Source organism: Xenopus laevis, chromosome 4S (genome assembly GCF_017654675.1).
Source record: "Xenopus laevis strain J_2021 chromosome 4S, Xenopus_laevis_v10.1, whole genome shotgun sequence".
Taxonomy (NCBI): Eukaryota; Metazoa; Chordata; class Amphibia; order Anura; family Pipidae; genus Xenopus; species Xenopus laevis.
In genome coordinates, this window is record NC_054378.1 from 113,551,887 (window position 1) to 113,574,435 (window position 22,549).

The 22,549-nt window shown below is 40.4% G+C and overlaps 1 protein-coding gene across 1 annotated transcript in view; it reads right to left on the reverse strand.

Moving 5' to 3' along the window:
* Positions 1–2,828: 2,828 nt before the first annotated feature.
* The window catches only part of chchd6.S (coiled-coil-helix-coiled-coil-helix domain containing 6 S homeolog), a gene marked incomplete at its 5' end in the record, with an annotated part of 240,562 nt that continues 220,841 nt past the window's right edge, over positions 2,829–22,549 (reverse strand). Inside the window, one exon of the mRNA XM_018259891.1 lies at positions 2,829–3,998. Within this exon, the coding sequence (XP_018115380.1) occupies positions 3,975–3,998 (24 nt within the window). The remainder of the gene's footprint in view (positions 3,999–22,549) is intronic.

The following is a 22,549-nucleotide window of genomic DNA, read 5'->3' on the forward strand; positions in this document are numbered from 1 at the left end:
CTGATTCAGTCCCATATTATCAACACTGGCAAAAGTTGTAATTCTGAGCACCCAGGGTAGATTTTTGTCTAAAAATGCCCTACAATCTGAAATCGGTCCCATACATGGTCTGACTTAAGATCTAGCTGATGGGCCCACAAGTTGCCTTGTTTAATACTAAGTCATTTTCACTTGCCATGGATAAAGCCCAGACTATTTTGAAAATAATATTCTTAACACTCATCAAAATTATAGAAAAAGTTCAGTTCATCCACTGGAAATCAGGGCTAATAATTGGGTCATTTAACATTAAACGATGTTTATTGGTCTACTTTACACAAAACACAAGGAATAGGCCTTTAACTGCTTAAGGAAACTGTCACCGATATCCAATCACAATGGTTCCATTGAATATACATTTATATATATATATGGGCGGTGAAAAGCTACAATGAGTTGTATTTTTATGTATCATGACCTGTTTGTGTATCTGAAATCTGAAACCTTCCTGAGAGCAGTGGAGAGGTACAGTCCAACACAAGGGCAACATGACTGATTCTCACCCATAGTGTATTAACTACACAACTGATTGGAATTAAACATTTTCATTAGCACAATCTTTATCTGCAATTTCTTCCTTTTAACTCCACCTTTCGCTTGGTGATATCTGAACTTATTATTTTCAGCTCGTTCCATCACTCCTCTCCTTTCACAAATTCTTGTGAAACAACAGTCTAGTGAATATTTTCCGCACAATTTCGTATGGTCGTACAACAACACATGTTCTACTTGTGATCAAACAAATACATGAGTGATATCTCCCCCAGTGCTCCTTACGTGATTCTGCTCACTCACATACTCCATGTCTCCTCTCCATTGAACAGGCTGCCCTACTCCTTGCAATGTCTCATTTAAAGATGAAGATGCACATAGTGATTTGTTTCCCCTACAATTTGGCCAGTTTGCAGCAGAAATGTATGATCATTGGCGAAGGTCCTGGTGTTGAACTTGAACTGCAAGCCCTGGATTTCCGCCTTTATGTAACTTGTCCCTTGCATTAATTGTGTTTGGCCATCCATGTTCTCCTCCCTTAAATCAGGGCCTAGAGCATTTCTTGGAGACCCTTCTCACCATCTTATCTCTATGGCTTGACGTAATTGCTCACAGTGAAAGGCTGACCCTATGGCATATTAGCATTATGGGGATCAATCTGAAAAAGAGACAACTGCCCATCAAGTTCAACCTTTCCATGTTCAGGGCATTCCAATGCCTCATTGCCCTTCTGCTGAAGAACCATGTTTGCTGCTACAGACATTTGTGTTTGAGACTAAAGGTGGCCATACACGGGCCGATAAAAGCTGCCGACAGACATAGTCGGCAGCCTATTGGTCCATGTATGGGGCCCCCCGACAGGCTGGCCAGATCTCGATCGGATGGGACTAAAAGTCCCGTCAGATTCTGGCCGCATCTGTTCGTTGATGCGGTCCCAACCGCCCGTTACTATTCATTAGGATCCGATCGTTGGGCCATCAGCCGATATTGCCCATCTCAAGGTGGGCATATCGGGGAGAGAGACGCTCGTTTGGCGACATCACCAAACGAGCGGATCTCTCTGTGTATGGCCACCTTAAGGGGCAGATTTACTAAAGGGTGAAGTCACTGGCAAAATTCACCAGAAATCACATCCGCAGGGACATCACCAATTTACTAACAGGCTTAGAGGAAACTTGTTAGCGAAAGAGACCGTCACTAGCGCAGTTTCGCTCCCTATCCCCAGGCGAATTTAAACTCAGGTGATCGATCGATACTCCGCAAATTCACTATTTTACAGAACGTTACCTATTTCGCGAGAGTTTCCTTTGCCACCTTAGACCTGGCGAACTGACAAGATTAGCCTACATCCTCCCCAATATTATGTCAGTGACATCATATCCTGTATGCCGGAAAGTCATAAAAGTTGTAAAAAACACTGGCTTTTTTTTCATATTTTAAAGCAGGATTTCCTTCAAGAGTATTATAGATTTTTGTGTTAACATTTTTTTTAATCAATTTGAGGGGCATTTGTTTTAGGGTGGGCTCATGTGTAGAGCATTAGATTAGATCTCTTTTGTCTTTATTTTGCTTCCTTGGACATTTGTAATAATAAGTGGCCACTTCCATTGCATTTGCACCAACATCTCTAATAAAGACATCTATATGAACTTTATGTACCTGCCCTATTCAAATTGACCTAACTGTAAGAGTACGAACAAAGTTTTGCTAGGCATAAATGAATGCTAGCGAAAAGGTCGCTAAAATGCTCACGCTGACGAATTAACGCTAGAGAAACTTCGCCAGTGTTCGGCCGCTGATATGCAACTTTGCATTTTAGTGAATTAGCTTAGAGGTAACAGATTTACACCGAAGTGGCGCTTAGTGTAGTGGAGAGTTTGTGCATGAGAATTCACCCTGTAGTGAATTTATTCCTAAGACTAAAGACACACTATGCCTTTTCTCCTGTAGAAAGAAAACTCTGAATCCGCCCCTTCTGATCCATATTGGCAGGACTATAATCTCCCCGTCACTGCACACAAGAAGCAGATTCGGACAAACCATGAACATTTGAGCACTTTGTGGCCTAAATCTGCAGCGTGACACAATGACAGGTGAATTACACACTCACATCTGAAGCAGAGGAGAGTCAAAGTGGAGTTAGTTCCACAGGCGTGTTTATGCCAATGGAGAAACATCATAGTGTGCCATTAGCCTAAAGGAGTGGCCTGTTGTCCTTTTCTTTGGAACAGTGTGTAATGTTGAATTTGATAACATTGGAAATAACTTGGTGCACAAGTATTAACATCCCAGCCCAGTTTTACCAAGCAACATTTTTATTTGTTACAAATTTCTTAGCCAACACCTTGAGCCTACTGCCACCAATTTCCCATAGAATCCAGGTCTTACGTTTAAGGGCAGAGGCACACGCTCAGATTCGGGGAGATTAGTTGTCCGACGACAAATATCCTCTTCTTCGGGGCAACTAATCTCTAAACTGCCTTCCCGTCAGCTAGAATGAAAATCGCTGGCGGGATGGTACTTGAAGCGATTCGTTTTCCGAAGTTGCCTCATGAGGAAACTTTGGGCGACTACCGACCGAATCTGACCTTGTGTCTCTGCCCTTCGATGCAAATTTATGGGAAAAAAAATCCAAAAATCAATATAGTGTCAACTGCAATGCTTCAGTTACCTTGGTAATATGCGCGAGAGTCCGGAATAAAGAAATGACAGTAAATACACCCATTTACTTTCCATTATTTCCTTTAAATAAAAGTATAATGAGTGCAAAGCATGGAGCGCAAAGCAGTCCTGTTTCAGTTGAACAGTCCCAATCCCTGCTGACAATAAGAGGTGTGGCCTCTCAGAAAGGGGGCAGAGCTAGAGCAGGTAGGTGTGGTCTTATTAAACAGTAGGAGTGGCCAAAATGCCTTCTTATAAGCTGGGACTGTTCAAAGGCATCTATGCAAGATATATCTATTATGATGCTGCTATTTTTAGGGAATATTTAAGCTAACAACCTTAATGCAAGGTTCCCATTCAGTTCCATACCAGCAAGGAAAGAATGCTCTTTGTATAGCGTGACAATAAAAAAAGCTCCCAACCTATTTATAGGGTATAGTATCCACTTAGAATCATTTATAGAAGAATCATTTATAGAAATACATCTCAGGTATTATTTTGGTTGTTGAGGTCCATAACGTACATTTTGAATTCAAGTTCAGATTATCACCCCACGTGACCGATAAGGGTACCTCAATCCAAACTCACCTCTGCAGTTTATCTTGAAATTCTAATGTCTAATCTAAGGTGAACTTCCCCTTTAATCATGCACTCGCACATACAACGGAGTTAATTTCATTTACAAGGGATGAGGAATTGCTTTGCCGCAATGCTGCATTTTATATAAAGAAAAAGTGGTGATATGGTCGTCCTCTCCTCTCTCTGCCTTTTTTCCTGAGGAATTATCCGTGATTAAATAGCAGGTTCTGAAAGAAACAAAAGAAAGTCATATTTAATAATTACTCTCTTGCAAATGCCTATAATAAAACAAATTAAAGATAAAAGTCGCCACCCCGGCACTGGGAATTACATAATTATAAGTAAAATTGAAGCTGTCATAAGAACTTCAACAAGGCCAAGAGAAATATTCAATTAAAAAAAACAAAACATGAATTTCTCCATATTTTAATTGGAGCGTGTAGCATTTGTTTCTAGTACAGGTATGGGAGCGGTTATCTGGAAACCTGTTATCCAGAAAGCTCTGAACTATGGAATGGCCGTCTCCAACAGACTCCATTTTATCCAAAAATTCCAAGTTTTTAAAAATGATTTCCTTTTTCTCTGTAACAATAAAACAGTAGCTTGTACTTAATCCCAACTAAGATATAATTAATCCTTATTGGGAGCAAAACCAGTCTATTGGGTTTATTTAATGTTTACATGATAGTCTAGTAGACTTAAAGGGCATGTAAAGGTAAAAAAATAAAATCCCATTTTTACTTTCTTTAATGAAAAAGAAACCTATCTCCAATATATTTTAATTAAAAAAAGTGTACCATTTTTATAAGAAACCTGACTTATGTAGTGAAATTCTCCCTTCATTTACTGCTGTGGATAGGAATTGTCAGACAGTCCTTAATTGCTGGGCAGGGAAACAATCCTACTTATGAACAGCAGGGGGAGCCCCCGCCTTACTTCCCAGCCATGCAGAACTCAAGCAGCTTTGTTTGTTTCCCTGTAGAGCAGTCGGCGACTGTGTAGAGATTTGTATTGGATTTTATTTTTGCCTTTACATCCCCTTTACTGTTTCCAGCTGCAGGGACAAAGATCATGGAGCCAGATTTAAACAAATAAACTGGGATTCTATTTGGAGGATTATTTTGCTGCAGCCACTGGTTCTGCAGAGTTGGAGAAAGTTTGTATTAAACAATACAAAAACTATAAAATCCACATTAGATTACATGACAACCCAGTGCAGTCTGTATATTCTGATTATTAATCAGTCTTGCTGTATCGGCTTCTGGCAGATATTATTTGACTTGTGCTGTTTTGATAATTTATGGTGATCCCTAAGCAGCCCAGACCACACTGAGCATGTGCACAGTCTTGGTCTTGCAAAAATGTTTAACAAAGTTACAAGATGGTGACCCCCTGTAGCCAACTTTGAAAGCATAAATCATTTGTTTGATTAGACTTGTGGTGCAGTAAGTTCATGTTTATGTTTATTATACAAAATACAGCATTTCTAGCCTTATTCTATTTTAGACTTTACTTCCCATTTAAGGTATGAAGATCCAAATTACAGAAAGATCCATTATCCGGAAAGCCCCAGGCCCCGAGCATTCTGTATAACAGGTCCCATACCTGTGTTGGGAACAGGCGACGGCACGCAATGCAAGTTAAGTGGCAGGGCAAAATGAGGAGCAAACTTCTTGAAAACCGTTTTGCTTTATCATTGTGACTATTGGCGTATCTCCCATCTGTTTCTGCCTAATTATTTCTGCCCCCAAATGATTCAGAGAAAAGTATCTTGTTTGGAAACATTGGCTTTATGGTTAACAAAACAAAGTTCACACTAGAGCCCACTCTACGGATTCCTCTGTTAACTGTTCTACCAATCAGCAACCCCATAACTCCCATAGGGTTAAATCCCACTAAATACATGTTGCTAACGTCACCATGAGAACCAGCAGATATCTATCACTAACTGCCAATATTGGTATCAGTAAAGCTTTCTCTGATGAATGAACATAATAAGGGGAGATAAAAACTACAGACCTGGGAAGAGAAGAAAAGGGGGAACACAAAGCCAAAGTATTTCATTTCACACATATTTAACCCGCCAGTAATACAATTCTTTATGTTATATTACAAAATGATTATTTATTTGGAATTAAAACCATCAACAACTGTATGAAACACAATTAAATGTCAATCAGATTGTTACCCCCAGTTGTACAGCACAAACAATATCTAGTGGGACATCATTAAAGCTAATCCTAGTGCCAAGTTGGTTCTATCCAAACTAACTGAGCCTTATGTAATGAAGCTTCACCCCCACCCTTTAATTACACTATATAAATTATTTGAATCTTGTTTCCTTCAGTCTGGGATTTCATAATTATAGGAAGCAGGCAGGAGCCATTTTGTGGACACTGTTATTAAGACAAGCCTTGTATCATCTCAGAATCTTGTTTGTGCACCAGAATGGGGGACCTGATGTCCATCCCCATGCCCTGGCTACACAATTAAATGGTAAAGAGAAATGGGGGAATGTGTGGGGGGCAGTGACATCTAGGAAGTGCTGAATGGAAAGTGAAATTAATTGTCTGCCTAAGGCATAGAGGAGGGACAGACAATATTTGATTGACAGCTGAGATTTTAAATGAGCTTACAACAGCTATGAATGCTTAAATAAAAAATAGAAATTGGATTTCATGTTTAATTTGAAAAGTACTTTTATTATACAGATTTTTGTGTCTGGGTGACGGGTCCACTTTAAAGCAATGTGCTAAGAACAGTGGATTAAGCCCCTTCTTTGGACTTCGCACACTGCATCCCAGGCCTAAATGACCTCTATAGATTGTAAACCCAAATACAACTGATAGAAGAGGAATAGAGGTCCCTGCTCAATAGAGCTTACAACCCAAAAAATTATAACACACATGTATTACACGGTTCCTTTCAATAGCAGGAAATTATTCACGTAAATGGCATTTTCCCCAGTTTCTCAAAGCCTACTGTGCTTCGGTTTTTTGAAGGGCTTTTTGGGTCAAAACTGGCTGCCCAGTTTTCCAAATTAGGAAAACCTGGCAGGATTTCCAGAGCTGGATGCGGCAATCGGGCATTCACCATGTCATAGCCCCGCCCCCAACATCACAGTTCCGCCCCTGCTGCGTCAAGGCCCGCCTCCCGCGGATTTGTTGTGGGGGAAAAGGTGGCAACCCTACTCATGCATCTGTGTTGATCAGTTGCAAAGTCGGAAACCTCCAAATCCGCTGACGCTGACAGTTTGTCAGGAGCAGTAATGCTGTAAAGGGCAGATCTTCTTGCAGAGACACTGCCGGATGTAAATAGTGGGGTGCAGGCACCATGGGGTTATACTGTATATTATGCTCTCCCTGTTATTACATTTTCATTGCGTTCTTGCAGTGATGGAGTCTTGGGTTCAATTCCAGCAGAGGCACCATCTGTTAGAGCAGGGATCCCTTGCTTTTACAACCAGTGAGCAACATTCAGAAGTAAAAGGAGTTGGGGAGCAACACTATGAAAAATCTTCCTGGGGTGGCAAATAAGCAGTTATGGGTGAATTCGCGTCCGTTTTTTTGACGACAAAAAAAATTGTCGCCGGCGTAAAAAAAAACCAGACGCCGGCGACATTTTTTTTGACGTGAATTCGTGGCTGGCGAATAAATTCGCCCATCACTACAAATAAGGCCTGTGATTGGCCATTTAGTAGCCGATATGTGGAATGTCCACCTACATAAAGACTCTGTTTGGCAGTACATCTGGTTTTTATACAACCAAAATTTGCCTTCAAGCCTGGAATTCAAAAATAATCACCTGCTTTGAGGCCACTGGGAGCAACATCCAAGGGGTTGGAGAGCAACATGTTACTCATGAGCTACTGGTTGGGGACCACTGTGTTTTGTATGTTCTTTCCATATGTGCATGGTTTTTCTCCAGGTGCTCTGGTTTACTCCTACACTCCAAGACTGTACATGGCAGCTTCATTGGCTCCTGATGAATTTGATCCTAGTGTGTGTGTGTATGTAATAGGGACTTTAGACTGTAAGCTCCCCTGGAGCAGGGACTGATGTGAAAGAACAGTGTAACGGAATATGTCTGCACTATATCAAGGATAATAGTACTATTCCTGATTCTGGTGGTGCAGCTGATGGCATTGCTGCCTTGTATTACGGGGGTCCTGGGTTCAATTCTGACCAGGGCATTATGTACTGCTTGGGTTTCCCTAGCTCTATTTTCATCCCATACTCCTAAACAAATAATACAGGCAACTCAATTGGATTCTGGTAAAATTAAACTTAAATTGCAAGCTCCCCTGGGGCAGAGACTCATGTGAATGAGAAACAATCTCTTTAAAGCACCGCAGAACATGTCATTCCTTTATAAAAGATAATCATAATAATATATATGTATAATGTGTGTACCTAGGAGTAACCTGTGTTCCTACATTGAATTGTTCGTCTTCTTTTGTGTGCAGCCCAGACACGTTATAGATTTCGGAAATTACAGCAACATTTATGCTTGGGAATGGATTCTGTCAAGACAAGTGTAGCTGGATGGGCCCCGCAGTAGAAAGAATATTTAAATCTGTCAATGTATGAGAACGAATGCGTCCTCCTATACAATAGGCTACTTCCATTCTCAATCACCTTCCCTCGATTATTTATAGAACACAAAGGGAAGAAGCTCTACTTTCTCAGCAATTGATTGTCACCCCTTGACAAACGCACGGCAGGAACCTTTACTTGTCACAAACTCAACTTAATCCTCGGGAAATGATTATAAGGCTTTTATCCTCAGCGTGTTTGTAAATGCAGCAGCGGCAAAATGTGCTTTCCTTACAGATAACGGACAGCTAAAAAATGTATGTATGTGTGTTATACACTCCATACTGTGTGTAGTCATTCTCATAGGCGTTTGTTAACTCTATCTCTTTTCACTCGAGTTTTTCGACAATGGTCAACCATAATCTCCAAATGAATATTAAGCCATAAAATTCATTTCAATACTACTCCATACATTCATTTATCATACGCAGGGTTGGGCTGAGCCAGCAGGATACCAGGAAAAAAAACAATGGGTCCTGGCCTTTGTTGGCTCAGGCTTGTTGCTTGCCCGGGATGATGGGATCCATTTGCAGCAGGACAGCCATACAAGTTTGAGGCGTGACCTGAATGTCTAGATGTCTTAATTTCCAATGTTAGAAAATAAATACTTTAATCAAGAACGTTTTAGAGGACAGATTGCCGTCAGTGGGGGTAATTTATCAACACTGGACAAATTAGCCCATGGGCAGTAACCCATGGCAACCAATCAGATTGCTGCATTCATTGTTCAACTTGCAGCTGGTTTCAAAAAGCTAATCACTTATTGGTTGCTATAGGTAACTGCCCATGGGCAAATTTGCCCAGTGTTGATAAATCAGCCCCACTAGTATTCGATGGCCCAAGGCAAATGCCCACCCAGCATCCCTCTAATACAGTTTCTTGGAAGTACTTTCATACTTGGCATTGCGCTTCCATCACAACCAGACACGGGACTGTAACATTCTGAATTTCTTCAAGCCGACAAACATTATGAAAGCTTTTAGTTTACGTGACCAGGGTTATTTTTACGTTCAAGAAAGAATGAAAATACTTTTAGACTAAAAGTGTCCTGGTGACATGGAAGGGGGGGTGCAATAATGAAATATGTGCGCCACTGAAATCTGTCACACTTAATGCAATCACAATTGCTCCGGGCAGGAGCCACATTGTTGGACTAATGATATACTGTATCGTGAGCGTCGGCTCCTGAAGGGAAATGCTGTCGCCTGCCGCAGGTTTTCAATAGAAATCTTGGTTCCGCAAACCACCCCGGCACCCTTGACCCCGAGTCTCAGCAGGAGAGCTTAGAGTGGCAACAGAAATTTCACCCTGTCCACATGTCACAGGCGTAATGGGTGAATTACTTATTGTTCCTCTGCCAGCGGAGATGGGAAAAAAACTCACACCCGAGGGAAGAGCAGGGGGGGGAAATGAGGCCGTCACACAAAAGGTTTGCGAGCGTTTTCATTCTCAACTAAAAAAAGAAGTCTTCCATTTAAACCACTGCATTTATTTTATCTGGGGGTACAGCCGCTATTGTTCTGCTCTGACAACATTCCCAAGTCACTCGCTATGTTTATTGTTTTCAACTGGAGAATGGTTTAAAATCAACAGGATAAAATACCCCACTATGTTTATTATCCTTCTCTAAAAAGATTTTCTGCTTGTGCCCAGGAGCCAGAGAGAGAGAGATATTCATTTATGGGATCAGTTATCAAGAAGCTCTGAATTACAGAATGGCCGTCCCCCATAGACTCCATTATATAGTGAATACAGTACCCCCTCTTGTAAATTATAAGGATATAATAAGTTACCGAGGAGTTTCATGACCTCATATTTTGCAACTGGGGGTACTTTATTTATTATAATACACAAGTTTCAGTGAGTCATGTGACAGAAATGACATCAGAACTCACAGTTTATAAGGATATAATTTACAAGATATTTATGGGTTTTGTGTATTATAATGAGATTTTTTAAAATTATTTCCTTATAAAACAGGACCATGTACTTGATCCAAAACTAAGATATAATTAATCCTTATTGGAAGCAAAACCAGTCTATTGGGTTTATTTAATGTTTACATGATTTTCTAGTAGACTTAAGGTAAGAAGATCCAAATTACAGAAAGATCCATTATTCAGAAAACTCCAGGTCCTTAGTATTCTGGAGAACAGTCCCTATACCTGTACATAGGTGCAGAGAGGAGCACAACCCTAAAAAATGTACTTAACTGCCCGGGTGCTGATCAAATCAAATAAATATAGAGACAGAGTACCGCACTAACTGGGACTTACTATAAAGAAAAAAAAGTTTTATCACAAAAAATCCAACGTTTTCGAGCACAAACAGTGTTCTTCATCAGGGAAAAACCACAATTTCTATCCGTCCATCGTGGAAATGATGACTGCTGGTCTTCAGTTAAAAATGCTTAAAGGAGAAGGATATTTACTTGGGGGTGCCAAAAGTTAAGCTCCCCCAAGTGATTGTATATACTTACCTCACACCTCGGGCTGGTGCTCCTATTAGCAGAAAACTGCAGCATGGAGTGATTGTCTTCCGGCTTTTTCTTTCTTTAAATTTCCCAGGGCAGACGCATGCGCAGTACAACGAAATAGACTTTTTTATTAATATTCAGCTTTTCAATCTAATGTGCATGTGCAGCCGCAAGAAGAAGCCGGAAGTGGATTGCTCCGTGGCGCTCACTGGAATAAGCCTCGGACTTGTGCCGTTTTCTGCTGATAGGAGCACCAGCCCGGAGTGTCAGATAAGTAAATACATTCACTTGGGGGAGCCTAACATTTGGCACCCCCAAGTAGAGTCCTGTGTGAAAACCCAAACTCGACCCGCATACTAACCCGCTTGGACCCGCTACCCGACCTGAACTGCAAGTACCTTATCTGAGACCCAATCCGCAAACCGCTGACCATCAAGAAACAGGAAGTGCTGTCATTGTAAACCGGAAGTGACATCAGTGTGATCAGAAAAAAAGGAGTAAAACTCGCTATTGAGAAGACCCGCGAACCGCTGACCAGTGTCTATACCAGCTCCCAAAACTTCTACCTTCAACCTGCAGGATACCACAGGTTTTTGCGTGTAACCCACGGGTACCCGACCCGCTGCAGGACTCTACCCCCAAGTGGGATACGACTTTCCTTCTCCTTCCTTGCATCCATTGAGCTGAGTAAAATTAAAATACAAATGGTAGAGAAGAATATGAGCCATTCAGGGAGAAAGATTTCTTTGGCTCAAAACATTTCAATAGCCATTAGGTGATTATTGTAAGAGGAACAATCTCACGCAGGAAAATAAGGGTCAGGTTACAGGGCCCCTCTTCTCCCTTACTCCTTTCTGATGATTCATTTTTAGTAGGTTTATACATTGATTTTACTATGAAACATACTGGCACAGGGATCTATATCCATATATATCTGGGTGTTTTTCTGCATATGAGAGATACATTTCATGCTTCAATAAGAAATAATGAACTCTGCTGGCAAACTGATCATTTAAAATGACTGATAATATGAAGCACTTCTTAAACTGGACCTGTCACCCAGACACAAAAATCTGTATAATAAAGGTCCTTTTCAAATTAAACATGAAATCCAATTTCTATTTTTTATGAAAGCATTGAAATTTAAAAATCTCAGCTGTCAATCAAATATTGTCTGCCCCTCCTCTATGCAATTACTTTCACTTTCCATTCAGCACTTCCTAGATGTCACTGCTCTCCCCACATTCCCCCAGTCTCTTTACCATTCCCAGGGCATGGGGATGGACATCGGGTCCCCGATTCTGGTGCACAAACAGGATTCTGAGATGATACAAGGCTTGTCTTAATAACAGTGTCCACAAAATGGCACCTGTCTGCTTGCTATAATTATGAATTCCCAGACTGAAGGAAACAAGATCAAATCAAATAATTTATATAGTGTAATTAACGTTCATTTTGCTTGAATTATGTGATAAAATAGAATTTTAATTTTTTTTTTTGGGCGACAGGTCCCCTTTAAAATGCTGGATAGAAACTTAGTTTAGATAGGGTCTAGTAGGCCAATTTATAGCCATGTTTGGTTGCCCATGCACCCGAGGACATCAGACCATGACTTGGGCAACACCACTTTTTGACTTCTACTTTTAATGGGTATAAGGAGGACAATGTGATGTGATAAGGAAGACTGACGGATCCAAGAGGACAAATGGAAATGATAGAATATCACCCCTTAATCTTAACATTAGACAAATATAAAGCAAAAAGTAAAGGAACAGTTGGCCCTTAAAGGAGAAGGAAAGTCTTCTTCCACTTGGGGGTGCCAAATGTTAGGCACCCCCAAGTGATTGTATTTACTTACCTGAAACCCGTCCTGGTGCTCCTATCAGCAGAAAACGGCACCAGTCCGGGGCTTATTCCAGTGAGCACCACGGAGCAATACACTTCCGACTTCTTCTTGTGGCTGCACATGTGCATTAGATTGAAAAGCCGAACTTTAACAAAAAAGTCTATTTCGTTGTACTGCGCATGTGTCTGCCCTGGGAAATTTAAAGAAAGAAAAAGCCGGAAGACGATCACTCCATGGTGCAGTTTTCTGCTAATAGGAGCACCAGCCTACTAGACAAATATAAAGCAAAAAGTAAAGGAACAGTTGGCCCTTAAAGGAGAAGGAAAGTCTTCTTCCACTTGGGGGTGCCAAATGTTAGCCAACCCCAAGTGATTGTATTTACTTACCGTATATACTTGAGTATAAGCCGACCCGAGTATAAGCCGAGGTACCTAATTTTACCTACGAAAACTGGGAAAACTTATTGACTCGAGTATAAGCCTAGACACAACTACAGCCCTGTCTCCCAGCAGCGCACATTCCGCCAAAGCGACCCCCTCAGCGATCTTTGCAAAATTGATGGTGACAGAGAATTGCCAAACGGATTACTGTGTGCATTGTCCCACTGTCCTACTACCATGTGCAGAGGGTGCTGTGTGATATTGCCATCACTATTAATCTTTCGTATAACCAACAGAGGGCGCTGTGTGATATTGCCATCACTGTTATTCTTTCATATAACCAACAGAGGGTGCTGTGTGATATTGCAGTCACTGTTAATCTTTCATATAACCAACAGAGGGCACTGTGTGATATTGCAGTCACTGTTATTCTTTCATATAACCAACAGATGGCGCTGTGTGATATTGCAGTGACTGTTATTCTTTCATGTAACCAACAGAGGGTGCTGTGTGATATTGCAGTCTCTCCCCAAGCGAACTGTTGGTATAGGAATGATTAAAAGTGACTGCAATCTCAGCTGACTCGAGTATAAGCCGAGGTAGACTTTTTCAGCACATTTTGGATGCTGAAAAACTCGGCTTATACTCGAGTATATACGGTACCTGAAACCCTAGCTGGTGCTCCTATCAGCAGAATCTGCACCTGCCCAGGGTTATACCAGAGAGGACCACAGAGCAATCAGCTTCTGGTTTCTTCTTTCTTCAAATTTCCCGGGGCAGACGCATAGACACAGTAGAACGAAATACCCGACTTTTTTGTTAGAGTTTGGCTTTTCGCTCTACTGCGCATGTGCAGCTGCGAGAAGAAAGAAGAAGCTGGAAGAGGATAACTCCGTGTTGGTTGCTAGAAGAACCCCTGGTTGGTACAGTTTTCTGCTGATAGGAGCACCGGCCTGGGGTTTCAGGTAAGTCAATACAATTATTTGGGGTGCCTAACATTTGGCATCCCCAAGTGGAAGAAGACTTTCCTTCTCCTTTAAAAGTTAGAAGCAGTATTCTGGGGCAAATATCTGGGGCGATAGCTGCATATGAATGTTCACGTATAACTCTAACATTGCACTAATTAAGCTCATTGTAGTTGGGAACAACAGGGGGGGCTGTTACATTGAACACATATGATAAAACACGCTGCTAGTGCAACCCAAATCCAGAGACTTTAAACCCCTTTGTTGCTTGTTGCCTTTAAAATAAACAGCGGCAAGAGGATACTTTGTGAGTTTACATCTGTGTAACTTTACTCCATTGTTTGGAAGGCAGAAGCGCAAAGACAGCAAATTTCAAGATGAAAAAGTAGAACAAGTGTTAAGTAGAACTAAGGGGCAACATATATAGGAGTGGTGGCTGAAAAGGGCAGTTTAACGACTGACGTTGTAGGGGCCAGTATGGCAAGAGAATTCAGTACTGCTTGGAATAGACAGCTGAGAATGAAATAAGATGGAACAATAATAATATGTAATATGTGTATCTGACAGTTACATAATTGAACGCCCAGATGGGTCTATAGGTTATTATCTGTCATATTCTATTTAACTGCTGTGGTCCAATGGTTCTGTCTTCCCCATTTCTTCCCTGCTCGTGGCTCAAGAATATAAAGGCAACTGGTCACGATCCCTGATAATCTTGTTTATGGCTGAGGTGAGTGTGCTGTAAGAAATAACCCAACGCTAATATATTTATCACAGAGGTCTGTGGCAAGAGATGAGGAGGGCACGGTGCAACTGATTGTCAGTGGAACAAAGAGTTTGTAATGGAGCCGGGATTCTCTGACCAGGGACAGGATCCCAGACAGTGTGCGATGCTTTTGTGTTGGAACTGCCGCACTTTCCTTGTCTGTGGGTGCTACTACATCTCTGTCTTTAAAGGAGAAACTAAAGACTTAAATCAAGAAAGGCTTCGGTCATAGGTTTTAAGGGCTGTACCAAATCCCAGTTTCAGGAAGGTTGTAATCCGGTGTCCTTCTTCACTTACAGTACCTCTTAGTCTGGTTTGCTGGCTGTGCCTCCTCTTGTGCATTCAGGGTGAGACACTGGCACCAGAGGAAGAGGAGGAGGATTGTTGTATTTTGGAAGGCTAATGGTAACAAACAGTAGCAAACCCAATTCTATGCATTATGCCCCCCAGAACAAACATCTAAATGTAGTGCCAATTTCATCCACAATTACAGAACACTTTGTAAGATAAATGCATTTCCCAGAGCAGGTTGCAATAAGTGTCAGATCCATGTATAATCTCTCCCTCCTGATCATTGTGGTTGGGGAGGCTTAAACCCCTCAAGCCTTTATTAAAATCTGCCTTTGGACAGCTCAGTGTGATGTATTATTCTTAGGGTGAGTAGAACCAGAAGACCTGGCAGCATGGAAGGTAGGTATTCACTAATATCAGAAATATAACACTGCTACAGGTATGGGATCCATTATCTGGAAACCCGTTATCCAGAAAGCTCCGAATTACAGAAAGGATGTCTCCTATAGACTTCATTATAATCAAATAATCCAACTTTTAAAAAATTATTTTCTTTTTCTCTGTAATAATAAAACAGTACCTTGTACTTGATCCGAACTAAGATATAATTAATCCTTATTGGAGGCAAAACCAGCCTGTTGGGTTTATTTAATGTTTATATGATTTTCTAGTAGACTTAAATGAAGATCCAAATTGTGTTATCCAGAAAACCAGCCTATTGGGTTTATTTAATGTTTATATGATTTTCTAGTAGAATTAAATGAAGATCCAAATTATGTTATCCAGAAAACCCCAGAAAACCAGCCTATTGGGTTTATTTAATGTTTATATGATTTTCTAGTAGAATTAAATGAAGATCCAAATTATGTTATCCAAAAAACCCCAGGTCCTGAGCATTCTGGATAACAGGTCCATACTTGTATATATATGGGTCTGCAAAACAATCTTGTGACTTTCCCCAAAACGAAAGATCATGTAACCAAATCGCCTACATTGGTTGTAAGGGCTGTACCAAATTCCAGGTTCGAGGAGCCGTATGGACATGTAATAATAAATATTACTGATTGTGACTAATGCATGATTTTCTGAAGTTTTCTTAATTATTTATAATAATTTCACAGAATGAAAAAAAAAATAGAAGAAAAATGGGGAAACCGTTTAAAGTGCAGCAAATGGATGTCCTGGTGACATTTAATAATGAAAGCTTTGTTCTCTGCGACCGTTCACTTAGTCTCTGCTCTACACGCCATGATGTGTCGCTCTGTGTGTAACAAGATGTTTTTGAAGTCAGAAAACAAGAACTAAGAGCGGGACTCGATTGTATAAAATGCATCATGCCATAAGTGCAACTGCAATGTACAAAGCTCTGGGAAAGGATTCAAAGAATAAGCCCATTCCTGGCTATTCTGAGCCATGATTTAAGTGTTGTTACATTTAATTGCTTGGCCTGGAGAGGTGGAAAATGGACCCTAGAGGACCTGTTAATTTTTGTTAAAGAGGGAAGTATTAACATGGCAGCAGGGGGAATATTAAAAGCTTTGTGTAAGGAGCTTGTAACATCATGCGCAGGCAATATGGAAGCCTCCAGCAGCTGCACTCTCTATTATAGTTCACATTAAAGGCTCAGATCATAGGGATGACCTTTAAACGCAGAAAAAAAAAATCAACCCAGCTAGGATTAGATTTATATGGAGACAACAATGGGTGTCAGCATTTTCATTTGATGGGAAGAGAAAGTAAAAGTGAAACCCCACTTATACAGAAACACACAACTGTCTGTTAGATCTGGAGGGCAACATAATAAATATTACTGAGAATGAAAAAACAACAATGTTTTCCTGCTTTTTACCACTTGTTTGGAAGAACTTTGTTCCTCTAACTGTATGACTCCTTGATTTTCTCATTGAACTCTAGAGCCCTTAGCAGGAAGAACAACGTTTCAGAAAATATAATGCAAAAAATAATAATAATGCCTTCCTTATTCTAGTGTAGCATTATACACCAAAATACTAATTTGCCTTTGATTAGTGCCACAAAATTAACAGATACAGAGAGTTGCTGGAAAAACTAGGTTCATGGAAAAGTACTTTATAAGCTCCAAAAATAATGTTGGTTCTAGACATCTGTAGTTACTGCTACACAACAGGGCAGAATTGGGCTTTGAAGTGCTATTCACTGGTAGAGGTGCCAATTTGCTAGTGATTGTAGTTATAATAAGTAACCTTTGACACCATATAACTGCCTGGGGTCGCTTCTCTAAGAGCACTGTGATGATATCTCTGTTCAATACAACATATAGTCTTTAAAGGGCATCTGTATTCCCAAAAATAATTTCCCCCAATAGTACCCGCACTCTGGTTGGGGGTAACAGTATTTCTTTTAAACTTGACCCTCCAGCTCTAGGACACTAGGAGGGAGTTGTGTATATCACATGCACTTAAGGAGCTTCTGACATCACACACATGCACTTTATGAGCTTCTGACGTCACACACATGCACATGAGCTTCTGACATCACACACATGCACTTTATGAGCTTCAGACGTCACACACATGCACTTAATGAGCTTCTGACATCAGACACATGCACTTTGAGCTTCTGACATCACACACGTGCACTTTATGAGCTTCTGACGTCACACACATGCACATGAGCTTCTGACATCACACACATGCACTTAAGCTTCTGACATCAAACATATGCACTTTGAGCTTCTGACATCACACACATGCACTTTGAGCTTCTGACGTCACACACATGAGCTTCTGACATCAAACATATGCACTTTGAGCTTCCGACGTCACACACATGCACTTTGAGCTTCTGACATCACACACATGCACATGAGCTTCTGACATCACACACATGCACTTAATGAGCTTCTGACATCAAACATATGTACTTTGAGCTTCTGACGTCACACACATGCACATGAGCTTCTGACATCACACACATGCACTTAATGAGCTTCTGACGTCATACAAATGCACTTAATGAGCTTCTGACATCACACACATGCACTTTATGAACTTCTGACGTCACACACATGCACGAGCTTCTGACGTCACACATATGCACTTAATGAGCTTCTGACATCACACACATGCACTTTATGAGCTACTGATGTCACACACATGCACTGAAGGAGCTTCTGACTTCATACTTCAGACATGTCAAGACCTGAATTGCACTGATTTAAGCCCCCAAATCACCTGCAGTAACAGGTTTGTTAATCAGATTTTTTGTAGGAAAAAAATTCAAATTTTTCGAGATTTATTATACGGGGTATAATAAATCTCGAAAAATTTGAATTTTTTTCCTACAAAAAATCTGATTAACAAACCTGTTACTGCAGGTAACAGCCTCGGGGAGGCTGCAAAAGGTCCAAATCCAAAATTCTCCATCTTCAACCTGTCGAGGTCCTGTAGAAGTCAATGGCAGAGTTCGTATTTGAAGATATTATTGTCTGCGCCAACATTCCGGGGCTTCTCCGTTGATTTCACAAAAAAACTGATCTTTCCCATGAATCTGGAAAAATCACAGTTTTTGTGCAACTATCTGAAAAAGTTGCGTTTTCAATTGTGGATTCTTGTTTGTTAAATAACCCCCTGAACCTCCCCCAGAATAACTGGCTGCATCCCAAACTGATTTCAAACCCTTAAGATTTCAATTAAGATTGGGGAAAAATAAAAAATGTTATAACAATTGGGAACAAAAATTTTGTGCATTTCATTTTCCAAGTTACATGATGTTAAAGTTCGGCCTAAGCCTAGGTGAAAATAGTGCTGATATTTGGCTGAATTAAATCCAAAATCCAGGATTTGGCACAACTCTAGGTGAAATAATAATCCCATGTCCAATGTCTTTAAGAACTTCTTCAGTGAAACTAACCAGAGTGTTGTTCCCTCAATCTTTACTTTACAACAAACTCCATCAGTTGGCTTCTACCAAAGATAGATACTGCATTGAATTGATTCTGAGCTGATATTCTCTATCTTGCATCAGACTGCAGGCAAATGCACCCTCAGGTATCAGATTCAGATGAGTATTGTTATAATTGAACATGCGAGACATGGAACAACTGTATAAACAATGAAGTCACCAGTGGGCACAAGGTCAACATTACTAAATGTGGTCAAAGTCACATTGCCATGAACTTTAGTTCTATAACTAATCTAACGCCTTTAAAACATTTAAGCAATGATAGCAGAATTGAGGCACATACTGCAGGGTGCAGGAACTTTAATTGCGGTGGGACCAGTAACAAAACATAAAATGGTGCAATGCGTCAAAACAAAGTTGCAGTGATGTGTCCCTCAGTGATGTGTGACTGATACATGCCTCATCATGAAGAAGGAATATGAATGAGACTCTCTAAAGGTGACTAACAGATAGAAATGGATAGATGGGCGCAGAGCATATTTAGCTCACAAATGAAAAAGCCTCGCACGTCGCCAGGAAGGTTTATTCAATCTTATGAGCAAATGAGATTTACTGTTTCTGGGACAACAAAACAACCACGGAGCAGTGTAAACATTAATTTACCAATTCACACGGCAAATAGCCCAATGTGATCTATAGTTTGTTGTTTCCCGAGCTGAGAAACTTTCCACTTGGTCGGAGCTTTGGCCTTTCTGTCATGCACAGCCCCACCACGGAGATTAGGATTTATTTTAGTGGGGTATTTCATTAGGCGTGGGCTACGCATCATTCAGAAAGCTTGTAAATATTCCAGGATAGGCTTTATCTGCTTCTAAAAGACAATCTTCCGTTAATAATAATAACCGCTTGTTATTTATACAGTGGACTGTACAAATAAATAGGACCAGAACGTGCATAAAATAGGCTGTTACTGAATCTGCACCTCACTGTATATTAGCGATGCACCCAGACTTGGGACTTGGCTAAATCCCATCCCTTTTATAGGATTCAGATTCAGTTAAACCTTGGTGCCAAACAGCATCTGATCTCAAGGAAGTCTTATTCACTAAGGGGTTCAAATGTAGAATATTAGTGACGCTGATTCTGACCCGTTTCGCTTCGCCAAAAATGTGTGATACAGAAAAAAAAAAAAACGCCAAATGCATTGAAGTCAATTTTTTTTACTGAACATTAGAGTTTAGGTGTAAGATGCCGAAATATTGCACTTACCCTTATAGAATATTATAAGTTGGCAAAAAATGTATGTGCTGTACAATGTAGAATATAACCATCTGGGTAATTGGGTTTTAGAGGTCCATGTCTGAGGAAAGATAGAAATAAACATACAGCATGTGCACTTCTTGGGGTTCCTTTTAGCGGGTTATAATTAATTTGAACAAATAAGATACTGGACTTCATAGCAAATCATAATACTATGAGTTTGTGCCAGCATGGTTTTATGCATAATAGATCTTGCCAGACTAACTTAATTTCTTTTTATGAGAAGGTAAGTAGAGACCTCGATTCTGGGATGGCAGTGGATGTGATTTACTTAGACTTTGCTAAAGCATTTTATACAGTGCCACACAAAAGGTTATGGTTAAATTAAGAAATGTTGGCCTGGAACATAGTATTTGTACCTGGATAGAGAACTGGCTAAAAGATAGACTACAAAGAGTGGTGGTAAATGGAACATTTTCTAATTGGACCAGTGTTGTTAGTGGAGTACCGCAGGGCTCTGTACTAGGTCCCTTGCTTTTCAACTTGTTTATTAATGACCTGGAGGTGGGCATTGAAAGTACTGTTTCTATTTTTGCTGATGATACTTAAGTGTGCAGAACTATAGGTTCCATGCAGGATGCTGCCACTTTGCACAGTGATTTGTCTAAGTTGGAAAACTGGGCAGCAAACTGGAAAATGAGGTTCAATGTTGATAAATGCAGGTTATGCACTTTGGCAAAAATAATATAAATGCAAGTTATACACTAAATGGCAGTGTGTTGGGAGTTTCCTTAAATGAGAAGGATCTTGGGGTCTTTGTAGATAACAAGTTGTCTAATTCTGGGCAGTGTCATTCTGTGGCTACTAAAGCAAATAAAGTTCTGTCTTGCATAAAAAAGGGCATTAACTCAAGGAATGAAAACATAATTATGCCTCTTTATAGGTCCCTGGTGAGGCCTCATCTGGAGTATGGGGGCAGTTTTGGACTCCAGTCCTTAAGAGGGATATAAATGAGCTGGAGAGAGTGCAGAGACTAAGTGCAACTAAACTGGTTAGAGGGATGGAAGACTTAAAGGAAAACTATACCCCCCAAACAATGTAGGTCTCTATTAAAAGAGACTGAGTAAAACAGCTCATGTGTAAAACCCTGCTTCATGTAAATGAACCATTATCATAATAATATACTTTTTTAGTAGTATGTGCCATTGGGTAATCATAAATAGAAAAGTGCCATTTTAAAAAATAAGGGCCGCCCCCTGAGATCGTAAGATTCACTGTGCACACATACAAACCACGTGTAAGGTCACATGAGCCAATTAACAGACAGAGTTCTGCCTTTTGCTTCCTCACTTCTTCCTGTTACAGTTAGTGTTGTAGTATTTCTGGTCAGGTGATCTCTGAGGCAGCACAGAGACCATCACGAAATGGTGGTTCAAGGCAAGAGATGTAAAAGGGCAATATTTATGTAAATATATATTCCAGTTTGGTAAGATTCTTTAATATGTCATTCAATTTGATATAAACTATCTGTTGCTTACGTATTCATTTTGGGGGTATAGTTTTCCTTTAAATTATGAGGGTAGACTGTCAAGGTTGGGGTTGTTTTCGCTTGCGAGGGGACATGATTACACTTTACAAGTACATTAGAGGACATTATAGACAAATAGCAGGGGACCTTTTTACCCATAAAGAGAATCACCGTACCAGAGGCCTCCCCTTCAGACTAGAAGAAAAGAACTTTCATTTGAAGCAACGTAGGGGGTTCTTCACAGTCAGGACAGTGAGGTTGTGGAATGCACTGCCGGGTGATGTTGTGATGCTGATTCAGTTAATGACTATAAGAATGGCTTGGATGATTTTTTGGACAGAAATAATATCAAAGGCTATTGTGATACTAAGCTCTATAGTTAGAATAGATATGGGTATATAGAATTTAATTAAAAGTAGGGAGGGGTGTGTGTATGGATGCTGGGTTTTCATTTGGAGGGGTTGAACTTGATGGACTTTGTCTTTTTTCAACCCAATTTAACTATGTAACTATGTAAATACCCCTGATTAGTTGGTGGAGAATGTGACCAGCCTCACATCTAACGTCAGACGTTGCTCTTCATACTAGAAGGCATTTTAATGAAGCAAAGCTTGGCGGATGTTGATAAAGGCGCATGTGATGTATCTCTGCTGCCCACCGCTCTATATGGTGCTATAATGGATTTGACGGTGCTTTTGGCAGCATTTGTCATAAAGCTGACAATTCTGAATCGACATTGGCATTCGGATAGCTGTAGATTTATGCCAGGAATCTGAGAATGCGCCACCC